General features: G+C 36.5%; 1 protein-coding gene across 3 annotated transcripts; it reads right to left on the bottom strand.

The window, feature by feature from the left end:
• Positions 1-329: 329 nt before the first annotated feature.
• On the bottom strand, positions 330-9,753 carry LOC106078866 (uncharacterized). Of its 3 annotated transcripts, none has more exons than XM_056014863.1 (4): positions 9,646-9,753; positions 8,480-8,703; positions 2,172-2,327; positions 330-1,142 (listed from the first exon to the last, which is right to left on the bottom strand). In XM_056014863.1, the coding sequence occupies exons 1-4, from the start codon at positions 9,666-9,668 to the stop codon at positions 982-984; spliced, it is 564 nt and encodes a 187-aa protein (XP_055870838.1). In that variant the 5' UTR covers positions 9,669-9,753; the 3' UTR covers positions 330-981. The 3 variants fall into 3 exon arrangements, with proteins under 3 accessions (XP_055870838.1, XP_055870839.1, XP_055870840.1); XM_056014864.1 differs by having other exon boundaries at positions 9,577-9,752; XM_056014865.1 differs by having other exon boundaries at positions 9,617-9,742.
• Between the last annotated feature and the right edge of the window lie 4,619 nt (positions 9,754-14,372).

Here is a 14,372-nt window from a genome sequence, read left to right as displayed (position 1 = left end):
TGCTTCTCTCGTTTAGTCGTAGACTATGGTTCATTTCGTAGAAATTGTTTTTAGAGGCATTCCCGTCCACAAAATTAATGAATTAATTTAGACTATTTAATTAACTAAATTTGGTTAATTTTTAATTGATGCTTAAATGGTCATGGACATTGAATAATTGTGCAACATCCAAACTTCATCCGAGAATGGAAAGTTGGAGAAAGAAGCGTGATAAAGAATTTGACCAATCAGAGAAACGGAGAGAGTTGATGCAAGCTTGGTAACAAGAGGACGTCTTACTTAGCCCAATAATAACGCCTCTTACAGATGTGCGTTTGAAACAGCACCAGTCAGCCAATGCAATATATTTATTTACTTATCAATAAGCATTTAAAATGTAATACAATTCAGCAGTACAGAAACAAATTAAAATTTACAAACAAATTTGACATGTGTGTGCGCGATGATTACAAATAGATTGGGAATATAAGAATAATAAACAAAAATAATAATTATATTAATCATATTTTGTAATTTTCCTATCTCCCTCTTTCTTTTTTCTCTCTCTATCTTCTCTATCTCTTTCTCTCCCTTCTCTCTCTTTTATGTCTCTTTTTCTCTCTAGAAGACTTACAGATATACTAATACACTAAATTATTGTTTTCAGGTTTGACAGAGTGTTGTTCTGTCTGTGAGTGCGTCACCACTCGTTATACAAGGCCTCATCACTGACTTGCGACGTCACAACCTGTGGGCAGTTGAGACCAATAGCTCATTGCCACGTCGTACAGACCTGATCTAAACTGCCTACAGACTGTGACGTTGCATGTCAGTGATGAGGCCTTGTATAACGAGTGGTCTCGGTGAGTGGGGGGAGGGGGAGGGGGTACAAAGCGCAAGAGGCATTATGGTAGCACTAAGATTCCCACCTTAACATCATCGGCCCTATAGATCACAAGATCTGAAAGGGGTACTTTACTTATTTTTGACTAATATTTCCCCTTAGCTGGCGAGAAAGAACACCACTCCGCCTATACAGATGGCGATACCACCGACAGCACTTAGGATGAGGGAGTACCCGATGTCTAAACCATCTTTGTCCATTTCATACTTCTGATACACGCCTCCGCCAAAGCAACTGGTACTGATGACAACACACAAGACTGAAAAAAAAAGAAATGCAAATTTTAAAAAAGTTTTGTTTTAAGTAACGATTTCATCCTATCAGGTCTCACATTTGATACAGTCGCGTGTACTCAGATCATTTTACCTGTTTACTAAATAGTGTAAAACTGAGTCGAAGCAAAACTCTATTATAAAATTTAAATTTAATTAATATGTATCAGGACTTCAGGTGTCCCTAAAGCGTTTTCTTTGTCCACTTTGTGAGAGCTTTCCTTCCCTTAATTGGCCATACAGGAGACGTATAGGAATGCGGTGGTCTTCATTTCTGCAGACGTGTTCTGATCATCGCAGCTTGGACTGCTTCATGATTGTGTGGATGCTTTGTAGGCCCGCTCTTTGAAGGACTTCAGTATCTGGTTTTGTAAAGTTTTTTTTTTTTTTTTTGCCATTTAATATTCAGTATTTTTCATAGACATGTTATGTGGAAGTGGCTCAGTTTTTTTTTTTGTTGTTGTTGGGTTTTTTTTTTCATGTTTTCTGTATACTGTCCTCATACTGCAATATAGGGAGGATGACGGCTCGATTGATCCCTAGCTTTCTATTTGCGGTGATACCATGTCTGTTCCAGACATTTTTACAAAGTCTGCCATAGGATGCACTGGACTTGGCGATACGCAGGTCGATTTCATTATCGATCTTTCCGTTTCTGGAGAGTGTGCTGCCAAGATAGTTGAATTTGTCCACTGCATTCTTTTATACCTAGAGCTATGCTGATCAATACGCCTAATGTTCCCATAAGAAAATATAGAACACACTTTTTAATTGTATGTGTTTTACAAACACGACTATGCATAAATATACAAGAAAAAATAAATAAATTCAAAACATTTTTCAGAAGACAAAAATTATCATGTCTCCAATTCAAGAAAGATGGTGGCAATATTAACATAAAAATAATTCCCATTGCACTTTTAGGTGGAGAAAAAAAAACATAAGGACAGACAGATAGCACAAAACAACAATAACTCTTTTGCCATCGAATGTTGCTATGGTAGAGATTTACTTACGTGCTAAAATTCCAGCTACCATTATAATGAACTTCAAAGTTTTCGTTTCTGGTTTAGCAAGAACACTCATAATAAAATGATAGCAAGCCAGACCTAAAGCTGCTATTCCTGCCACCATGCTCAGAATAGCAAAGGCACTTGCAGCCTTCCATGCATCTGTAATTTTAAAAAAAGTTATAAAACTATAATCACATGGGCGTAGCCAGGGGGGGGTTCTTGGGGTTCAAACCCCCCCCCCCCGAAATGAAATCCCCCCCCCCCCGCAGGGGGGGGGAACGGAATTAAGTGACTGATTTTTGCTTTCATTTTGTTTATTTTAGGTGAGATTTTAATACTAAATCATCACTTACCACAGTACAGCCGAGGCAGTTTTGAGTTAAAAACCCTCTACCAGGGGGTTTTAAGTTTAAATCCCCCTAACAGGGGGTTTTGAGATTTAAAAAAACCCTATCAGGGGGTTTTGATATACAAATCCCTCTACCAGGGGCCTTTGAGTTTAAAACCCCCTACCAGAGGTTTTTGCAGTTAAATCCCCCTCTTCTATAAAACAAAACCCAAAAAATGCAAACAACAATCCCCAAATTCCAACAGCACAGTTGAGGAAGATTTTGATTTTAAACCCCCCCCCCCAAAAAAAAATTTACGATAAACCCCATCTTCAAAATAAAAAAAGCAAATTACACACTCAAAATTCTATGAGCGTAGCCAAAGGGGTTTTGAGTTTCAACCCCCCCCCCTCCAGTTGGGGTTTGAAGCTAAAAAGTACCTCTTCAATATAAAAAAAAAGCAAATTACACACTATAAAATCTATGAGCGTAGCCAAAGGGGTTTTGAGTGTAAATCCCCCTCCTCCAGATGGCTTTTTCTTTAAAGTTTAAAACCCCTCCAGATGGTATTGAGTTTAAAATTCCCCTACAGAGCGTTTAGAGTTGAAAACCTCTTTCTTCAATATTATTTTAAACCAAACTATAGTCACCAAATTCTATGATCGTAGCTAAATGGGGTTTTGAATTAAAAACAAAACAAAAAAAACTCCAGCGATTTCTTAGTTTAAAACCCCTCAACAGATGATTTGACGAAAAAACTTTCCTTTTCGATATAAAATCTAAAGCGAAATACAGGCATGTAATTCCAAGAGCGTAGTCAAGAAAGGTTACAAATTTCTACCAGTGGCTTGGGCTCCAGTAATAAAGTGTGAATAGTCTTCTGCCGAAATTGAAAATCAATAAATGTATCTCAACAAAGATGGCTAAGACAGATTTTAGGAGTCAGTCATAGAGATCGGGTCTAAATCAAAGAAATCATATGCCAAACTGGGAGTCGAATCCTTAGTAAGGTTGTGACAGAGCGTCGAATGAGGTTTTGCGGGACATGTTCTCACACAAAATGAATTACGCAAAATAAGAGTTGCCGGAAAATGGCCGAACGGCGCGAGAGGGTCTAAGTCAGTAAGAATAGCACATTAGGTTTTTGAAATAAAACTTTTTAATAGCAAGATAATGCACTGTAGATACCTCAGAATATGCATTTTGTTGGCTTTCAATACCAGAAATAGTGCCCGGCGTCGGGGCTTCGCCCCGCGCTGGGGGAGCGCTGCGAACTCCCCCAGACCCCCTTGCTAGCAAGGGCGGGGAGTCTACAATAAACAATAAACGTCTTCCGAAAGGGTCAGAATGTAATAAAGATTATTATGTACACACACACATATATATATATATATATATATATATATATATATATATATATATATATATATATATATATATATATATATATATACATACATATAATTTTTTTCCGCCGGGGGTGGGGGGTGGGTCGGGGGGGGGGGAATACCACGATGTTTCCAATGATAATATGAATAAGAAGCTAATATAAATGAAGAGTTCGTTTTCATAGAGGTAAGCCGAAAGTCGGATCCTGAATTTTCGACACTAAGATAAAGGCACATTCCTCGTTCCATATGTTAAGACGAATTTGTACAAATGCTCCTTCTTTCCTAATGCCATTAGAGCATTGAATGTGTTACCTAAGCTAGCCAGGAAAACCAGTGACTGGACAGAATGTAAGTCCTTGGTTAACATGCATAACTAGATGCATGAAGCGTAGGACGTAATCATTTATTTTTTTAAGTAACGTCTGTATTTTATCGGTCTTGCGGTATGCTCGCTGGCCTATCCTGCGGTATGCGCGCTGGGCTGTCGTTCGATCGCCTCGATGCTCTTAGGTCCATACCCTGCACGCTGCCTTTCCCGTCGCACTGCAGCAGGTTCGGTCTAGGAAGTAGATAAGCTTCACTTGTGAAGAAACATCTAAAACATGTAAAATCACAGACCTATATATATTATATCTAACCTGGAAAACAGAAACAAATTCTTATCCGAGATTGATCAACTCACAGACCTAAATATAGAGATTGTAATGTATTAATCACCAAATATTCAATCAAATTTATGAACTAAAGCCATTTCCTGTTAGTTTCCATTAAGATAATGTTCCGAAAATCCTTGATCGAAATAATTCACGTCTATTGATTTTAGTCATCTTATGTGCATTTAAATACATTGAGTACTTATATCTTTTTAGATTATGTATCTAAAAATTAAATTGCAAAATGATAATTATGAGACGAGAGTCCTCTTATTTTCGATGTTTAATTACTAGATCTAGATCTAAAAATTAAATGTTAAATAGGTTAGTGTTGAAAAACAACAACTTTACTTCTTTTAACTACTTTACAAAACAACGCCTTGATTCAACTTTCTAAATAATGTTTACGACATTTTTTGTAGTGTTAAAAATCTCCATGTCCAGTGTAGAGTAGTATATATAAGTCTATGATCTAGATCTAAACATTAAATGATATGTTACATAGGTTAGGGTTGGGAAAAAACTTTACCACTTATAATTACTTTACATAACTACTACATATAGAAGTAGAGTCACTATTGCGGAACAGGCATGTTTGCGGAACAGCTCGTCGAAATTAGTTAAAATCTACTTTATTTTGAAATTTTCTGCTAAACTACTCTAATGGAACTGCGCATGGTCCATTTCTCTACATTTTCAATATACAGGTTTTCCTTTAACAGCAGAAAATTAATTTTGACTCCAGGTTAAAGTTGACAGGTCTGGAATCGTCCATTATTTTTCACGTACCAGGAGAACCGCATAGGTCAAGGCTTAAGGCTTTTTAAAAATGATAATGACCCATCACCTGCATGATACACCTAATTTTCGGTTTATAAATGGATGTGAAAAAACGTAATTTCATAGCTATCCTTCCGGAATTGAATTTTAAAAAAATTGGGAGGTGTTTACCCAGGTTTTACCTTTTTAAAGATAGTCACAATTGTGGAACACTATAGATGTTATTTATTTGACCTGCGCGTTTAGCTTAATATTTACATGGTGATTTGGATTTTCGGAATTTTAATATGAGTTTGCATTAGTATACATAAATTTAAAAACATTTAGTGAATAATATTAGATATAATATAGAATTTATGATTACCAGACGTCCAGAAAAAAGTAGACAAATCATAATATCAAATATCATATAGACCTATATAATATTAATATAACAAAAAAAAATGTGGAAAATAAACCTTGTAAGGAAAATCAGAGTAGTGTGACGTCAATTACAATTAAAGAAGAGGTATAGAATCTAAAATGTGAGTCTTAAATTAGATCTAATGTGTGTCTTTAGCTTTAATTTTTTAAAAAAATGTAAAGAATAAGGAGTTCAAGTATTATATAAGACTTTGTTCCGACATTTTTACTGTGTTCCGCAATTGTGACTTCTTAAAAAATCCTGTTCCATAATTGTGACTGACCATATCTCAGTCGAGTTGAATTTTAAAATTTAAATATGTGTTGAAAAACTAAACAATGTGTCCATTTTTATCGGAAAATGGATGGGCAACGCCTAGATACTTTTAGTTTTTCCATAGGTCTAACAATTACGGAGCAAAAAATTCAAAACTAAAAGTAGCTGCAAACTGTTCCGCAATAGTGACTTTACTATACGTGTTTCAGCCTTTTTTTAAATAGATTTTCACGACATTTTTTGTAGAGTTAAAAGATTTCCATTTCCAGTTTAGATATAATATATATATATATAGGCCTGTCTGTGAAACATTTATAATTTTTTCAGGCACTCCATAGTGTCTCAAAAGTCTGACCACGCTGTCAAACGCAGTCACATAGTCTATAAACCTGACGTAGAGAGGGGACTTGCATTACATGGACTGTTCCAAAACTATGCGTAGTGTCGCTTTTTGATCTGTGCATGATCTCTCCTTTCGAAAGCCGGCTTGTTCGTCACGGCTATGTGGATCTACAGCATCTTTCATGCCGTTTAGCTGAACGCGGTGGAACACTTTGAGAGTTTGATGAGGTAGCCCTCCTTCCACTCTGGTGGCACTTCTTCTTTTCCCATATCTTGCAGAAGAGAGGGTAGAGTAACTTCACACTGGTGTCAGTGTCTGCCTTTAGAGCTTCAACTGGCATGCTGTCAGGTCCTGCAGATTTGACATTCCTCGATTGCTTGATTGCGCTTTGAATCTCTTCCTTGGTAGATGTAGTATTACTAGACAATGGATGAGTTTCTTGGTAAAAAAAAAAATACAATTTTTCACAAAGTTCTATCAGCTTGATTTGCTCGGCTTATCATGTTTTTACTGCTTACCCAATATTTCAAGCTATCGTTTAAGAAAATTTACATTGAAATTAGTTGAAGCTACAATTGGAAAACAAATTCTTGTGGAAATTTCCAACAATTGTGCTAGTTAAATAAATAAATATGCGTTCAAAGGCGACGCCAGCAACACAAATTTAAAGGCAGAGTAACGGACCCAAACATACATTTAAACATACATTGATTATGTATAGAGATAGTTTAGCTATACCCCATCAAGGGAAAGGCTTCGGGAGTCAACCCTGAGGAAAAATCAGGAGCTGGCGACCCTAAGGCAGTTTGCAGCACCCAGTGCTACACTCTGTCAGAACCTGCGATGCCGCTGACCCCAAACTGTATCTGCAATGCCGTTCCTTTGGATACATCAGCTGCGTGGATTGGGGGTAACTGATGTGTGGGCGACATCATTCCGACCACAGCTAATGCCCAGGCATTCATCTCATTTCCATGAGATGATCCATAGTCGCTTCGCGACTGAAGAAGGCCATAGAATAGAGATAGTTTACTTCGTATGTACAAAAGTAAGAATATAAAAAGTCCTAATTTATTTCTAAATGAGTCTCCAATGTAATTAATAGACAATTTAATTCTATAATAAAATTTTAGCATTAAAAACAGTGTTTGTGTAGCCTATGTTTTTGTAAGCCACAAAATATTTAAAGGTACCTTCATCAAACCTTTACAACTCCTTCTTCTATAAGTTAAGTTTCTTTTCAAAAACAAAATTCAAACTCTAAAGTCAACTAATGAACTTTAGAAATAAGTAGAATATTGTGAGATGATAGTTATTCTAAGGCTTGAAACAATTTATTTCTCGCAGTTGGACAACGTATTAGACAGAAGTTCATTCACACGGATGTTTAAAGGATGGCATAAAATCACAAAAACAATTTAAAAAAAAAACAATTGGGCAAAGACAACAGTGCAAAGACTGTGACTGACTGAAACGGTGCAGTGTAAGATCATCAACTCTTTTTTGAACTGAGATATAATTTTGACGCATGCTGAGAAGAATTAATGCCCTATCACAATTTTTTTTAATTTAAAATCTACTACAGATTTAAGTCAGTTATAGAGATCAGGTCTCAATCAAGGAAATCCTATGCCGAACTGGGAATCAACTACTTAGCGAGGTTGTGACAGAGCGTCGCATGAAGTTTACTTGACATGTTCTCCCACAAAATGAATTACGCATACCAAGAGTTGCGATGACCTGGAGGCCAATATGAGGAAGGTGCAAACATGGACGACTTCATATAACTTGGCGCCACACTTTCATGGAGGACCTCAGAGCAGTGGACACCAGCTGGGGAGAAGCTTCAGTCATTGTCAATCACAGATGTTTGTGGAGACAGTTTGCCGCCCAATGTGACGAACGGCGGGGAAGAGTCTAAGTAAGTCTACCGTGGAGGCACCAATCTGAGCCCCAGTCTATAGTAGGTATCATACTTAAAGAAAGCTATGTGTTTTTTCCAATTCCACGTTACCATATATTGTTTTGTTTTAATTACACGAATTCTCTCACACAGTAACGCAATTCATTACAATTGGAAATATTGAATTGATTACTTTATGCAAAACATTGAACATGTGTTAACAAAAAAAATACCTGTGATGTTAGTTGAATAGTCAGACAAATCTTTACACTCTGGTCCGAAGCACACTTTCCAAAGTCCGAACATTATGGTAACAGAGACACCTCTTGAATCTGTACGTGTTCCAGACGCCCAGCTTGGGGTGGCCAGTCCCACTATGTGCATTGTCAATCCAATACCAAGTAGAACTGTCCCAACACAGTGCACGACGCTGAATCTCACTGGCAAGCCCATGATTCTAAATAAGAACAATTATAAAAGAGATACATTCTTTAATCCAAACGAATGAAAACCTTGCTAGTTTGTGTGCTTATTAGGTCGTACCCAAAAAATGAAAAAAGCTGCAAAAATGTGCTTCCTCTAATAGTACAAATCTTATACATGACAAGGTGTTATAGAGACCAACATCATCTGACAGACACAAAATCTAAAGTTTAGTACTACAAGCAAATTAGCTGCATAACAAGGATGTTAATGTAGACTTTTAATTCAGATATAAGAGTTGTGTTTGCCGAGCGCTTAAAGGCAGCACGGAAACCTTCTCTCAGATACTCCAACAGGTCCTCAGCAGAGCTGGAAGGCACTGAGCATGCTTTAGAATGAAAGACGCGCCGAAAAAAATAATTTAAAATAGATATGCATCCTTCACAAATGTTAATCTGGACACGTCGTCTGATTTGCGACTTACAGTATTTCTACGGAAAGATATTGATAGGCGTCCCCTTATTTTTCTTACAGACATTTCTTTAATTACTAAAACAGACATTAAACTTAATATAGATGATAAGAACACGATTATAGATAATGTAGAATGAATAAGTAATTTAACTTTACCGAAAAGACGATTGGAAAGTCGTAGGCCTAAAGAAAATATTTAAATATATATTTATATAATCAAAACATGACATCTTATAGTGTAGGACATATTTAAAAAAAAGATTTAATCTATCAAATAACTTAGAATCTAGAGTAAACTGAAATAAGCTTCTGTATTTGTAGTTATACAATAAATCTAAAATTATTATTTCTTTTAGTGACAAGAAAAGTAAACAAAAAAGAGTTGAACATAAAAAGGCATAGAATTGTATTGCTTAATGAATTGTTTACATACGTTTAATATAAAGTAGTTGAATCCTTCTTACTAGATCTACCTTTCGTAACTAAACTATGATTCTGTCACCTGATCACATCATGTGCGTCCATCCACCAGCTACCACGTTTCTGGATGAAAACAAGACAAGTATGTTATACTCCTCCCTGTAACAAGTGATTACCTGCGCTCCTTAACACATCTTAAATAGATCTACTTAAATCATCAAGCTAGCTACATAGCCGTTCATATTTCAGCGGTTCCCATTGAGTTGTCTAACACTTAGATACCTGCGGGAGTCTTTTTAATCATTTAAAAAACTCACTCTATCTGTCTGGGTGGGTGGAATATTCAACTATTAGTTAATTAATTATTGGAAATAAATGCTACTTATTGGGAGATGTGGCTGTATATGTGGAGTTATTTACCTTATTACGTTTTGTACACGTTATTTCTTCCCGTTCTTCCAGTTACTCTTTGTCGACGACAGCACATGAATAAATGTTTTAAACATAACCAATTATTTAATGATTTAGTTATAATTAAATAAATTTTGAATGTACTAAGCTAAGGGGAGATAAGCCTAGTGTAGCGAATTAGGTAGTTTGAAAAACAAATTGGACCATAGCACACTGAGCATACCATAATCGTTAAAGTTAATTGAATAAAAACAATGAATACAAATATCTCCAATCGCACACATTTATTATTGTTAGTCTAAAGTTCTAGATGTCTGTACAAAGGCTGTGTGAAGCGTCTAGTGTGGTAGCTTAACTTGTTGCCACCGCTGGCTAGCATCTGTGAAAGGGGAGCAATTTTATAAGTCTCTCTTGCCAGTATATAACCTCTCCACAGCAAATCATATGCAGTACCTCCTCGTGGTGACAGATGGAAACGGAGGCTGTGAAGCCTCATGCTAATCTGCAAGGGTCTCGGGGGAGGTTTGGCTGCAAGATGTCTGGCAGTCCTGCTTCCTACAAACCATCCCCTAGCTGTACGTTATTAGCTGCACTGCCTTGTGTGTGTGTCCCTGTAAGTTCTAAGGCTTAGGGAGTAAACCCTAACAGAAAATCAAGTATGGAGCCCCGTAACTGGGGGACAGTGGTAAGACTACTGCTCTATCCAGCAGCCACCTGACCCCTAATTGCGATGGCTTGCCATCCCTTTGGACCTGGTCAGTATGGAAGAGAGGCGAGTGCTGACGTGTGGGCAGCCCAGCACACGCAAATTTACGGTCCAGGCTTTTTCCAGCTATGGAGAGGTCACTCCATCTCTGACAGTAATGTCTCTAAAAAAAAAAAAACAGAGTGGTAGTTACCAGTGATAAGTGGTAAACAAATTTTTTTTTTTTAATTCTATCAGATAAAGTGAAGGTCCAATAACGTAGGCCATACCAAATCACTCTTCCAAACCATAATTGGTGATATGCAAAACGCAATATTTCAATATTTTTATCATAATTTCAATGAGAAGCTCATATTTATATGCCATATGTCAATACACAATATCTTCAAATGAATTACAATCTGGTGTCTACCCTATTCTGTTCCATTCTGTAAGCCAGTATAAGCCTTAGAGTAGATACTTTTTACATACAGTGTGATAGACTAAAGCGCATCTTTCCTATGATAACCTCCCAAATCGATTAGCTTTTTTTTTACCCCCTTTAAAGGAAATCCGCGTTTAAATGTATTTTATGTGTGTGTTGTATCATGTCCCTTTGTCCGTCTAAAGTATAGTCAATTCAATCTCATGATATTTCGCAACTTTCAAAATTCTTTTTAAAGCGATTGTTTAAATTTTAAAATTATTTATGTTAGCCATTTTCTCATAAAAATAAACCTTTTTTAAAAAATGTAGTTTAAATATAATTAGAGAATCCAATAATAAATTATACAGAGTGATGAGCTGTAATGCATATGCTTATTTTTGTTATTTATGTTTTATTTTGTAACATTTATACACTCACAAAAATCTTAAAAAAAACAAAAGTGTTTTAAATAAAATATAAAAGCTTTTTAATCTGGCTTGTCTTAAGGCCAGAACGAAGGACGGTAGTTCTTGATTCGGGGACTGCTGTTAGCAGACGATGCGGCACTCATTTCCCATTCACAAGAAGGATTACTAAGACGTAAATGCTTTTGCGGATGAATGTCAAGAATTTGGCCTTATAATAACCCTCTCCAAGACCGAAACAATAGCACAAGAAGTCGCAGAAATACCCGAAATACGAATTGAAAATTACACCCAGAGAAGGCTACGTTGGCTCGGACATGTCACCCGTATGCCAGATAGAAGAAATCCTAGGGACATCCTCTATGCTAGGGTGTTGCAAACTGCCAAAGGGTCGACGGCTCCTAATCTTTCCTCATGTTTGATTCCCAAAACCTTTCCCGTTTTCCCATGATTGAGTATAGCTGCAAGGTAGCGGAGGTTTGGATTCAGAGTTGTTCTTTTCCTAGGTGGGTAGCCAGCCATAGCCAACGAGCCCCTCCTGTCCGAAGGTTACTGATTTAGGCGCCAGTTACTCACTTTCGCCCCTTCTCCTGTTAGTGACAACAGTTCCGCGGACACAATTAAGCCACACCTGAAGAATTGGACTGGTTGTCAGGGGCTATTTGTGACGTATGTCAATAGAGAACATTGTATACACGTAAGTCTTTTAGTTCTAAGACCTCGTCCCTCTACACTTGAAGAAGCCTAATGAATATATTTCCTAATTATGTGTAAATCTTAAGCTACCCTTCTGATGACTTTATCGCCCGAGGTACAAACACTCATTATAAGAATCACTGCCCTATGTGAAAGTAAAACGCATGTTTAATATTTCTCCTATCTAGAGCAAAGAAATTATGAAAATGGCAACTACGTAAACATTTGTTATTCTTTTGTTTGGAAAGTTATTGCATAGAAGGGCAGCAACTGGAACAGCGCTTTTGTTTTAAATATTGAACATTCCCTCCCTTTTCGGAGAAAAAATAAACGATTGTATAAATCTACTAAACTTTAAAATATTCTAATGGTAGACCATTAGGTCTAGACTTTGATAACGGCACAAAATGTTCCTGAACATTAGTTTATAAAACGTTTTGTAAGATTTCATACTTCTATAGATGGATTGTTAGTCCCATTATTATGTAGTACCAGCTCTCAGATTCTTATAAAAGTTACACCGAGGGTAGCCCATCTCCTCGGTAAATGTTAAGTTCACGTTAACCTTATACATACTTAGTGCTTTGACCTTCACCCAGAAAGTTATTTTGACACTACCTTGACATATTTCACCAACTATTACGAAGTATCCTGAGGTGTCTGGTTGAGGCGACATATTTAGCTCGCAGGTGTAGGAGGAAGAAAACATTTCTTCCCATTGTGTGTGTGTATCTACCTGGATTACAGAAATTAAGATCAATTAATAATAAGTGACAGGTCATAGCACTGCTTTCTTTCAGTTTCATTTTAATGTTTGGTCCGTAAACACGGTGTAGATGTACGCGTTGCTATACAAAAAAAAATGTCTGTAGCATTCTAAAAGTAAGACACTTCAAAATAGAAGAATTAAAAGTAAAGTAGCTATAATACATATAAACATTGAATCATAATTTACAAATAGAAAAACAAAATCTAATAAAATACTCATAAAGATACAAAGATAGAGACAAATTTCTTATTCAATACTCTAGGCAGGAGTGCTCAAATTACGGCCAGCGGGCCACATGCGGCCCGCCAAAGCCTTTGTACGGCCCGCGGACACCTAAAGAATCAAGTGTGCCCACAGTTTATACATATAAAAATGCAAATATGTTTCAAAATAAATAATTACGGCCCGCGGGCCACATTCGGCCCGCCAAAGCCTTTGTACGGCCCGCGGACACCTAAAGAATCAAGTGTGCCCACATTTATACATATAAAAATGCAAATATGTCTCAAAATAAATAATTCTCAATATCTATATAAATTTTAAAAAGTTCTGATTCTTATCACTTATGAGGATAAGGCTAAAAAGTTTAAAGTAAACTAAGATTATTCTTATTGACAATATTTCAAACCATTAAAAATAAATACACAGGCCAGTATTTAATTAATGTTATGAAGAACTGTGTTGAAAGTGTTGGGTTAGCTTGGAACAAGATGGCATTAGTAACAACTGATTGAGCCCGTGCTTTGACTGAGAAAAATAGAACAATATCCCAACCATAAACTCTTAACTGGAAAGTTTGCACAAAGCTGCATTGAATATGAACCATGTTTATTAAACACATTCATATCAGTGATCAAACCTATCAGAGCTAAGGGAATTAACCACAGGTATTTCCTAGAAGTACTTATAGATTTGGAAACATAACATTCCGATGTTCTATATCACAGTATTAACTGCTGGCCAGGCATGGACAAGATGGTATTGAGAAGAATATGGTATCTCAAGGAAGAAACTATGTTCTTTTAAAGACATTGATCTGTAATGATGAGTGGAAGACAGACTTCACTTTTTACATCGGGAGTATTCCAATGAGTTGTTTCTACATGAAATGTATGTGCATGTTAAATCTTTTCAAACAAAAAGTTTTCAATTTCACCAGGCAAGCAAGTGAAAACAGGCTTTGTCATTTTCCTTTGTTGAAAGGTGAAACTTGGAACCAGTTTTCAATACCCTCAGTTCACCATTTGGTGCAGAAGCTGATTCAGCTCCAGAGGACATTCCTCCAAGCAAATTACGACCTACAAGAAAAGTCCCTGTCAGTTCTTCTTATGTGTGCCAGAATCTAAATATTTCCACACTTAAAAGAAAACGTTGTTGCTAAACGTTCACATTAATA

The sequence above is a fragment of the Biomphalaria glabrata genome, chromosome 16 (assembly GCF_947242115.1).
Source record: "Biomphalaria glabrata chromosome 16, xgBioGlab47.1, whole genome shotgun sequence".
In the NCBI taxonomy this organism is placed as follows: domain Eukaryota; kingdom Metazoa; phylum Mollusca; class Gastropoda; family Planorbidae; genus Biomphalaria; species Biomphalaria glabrata.
The sequence above is the reverse complement of the archived record's forward strand: the minus strand, read 5'-3'. Positions and strand labels throughout refer to the sequence as shown.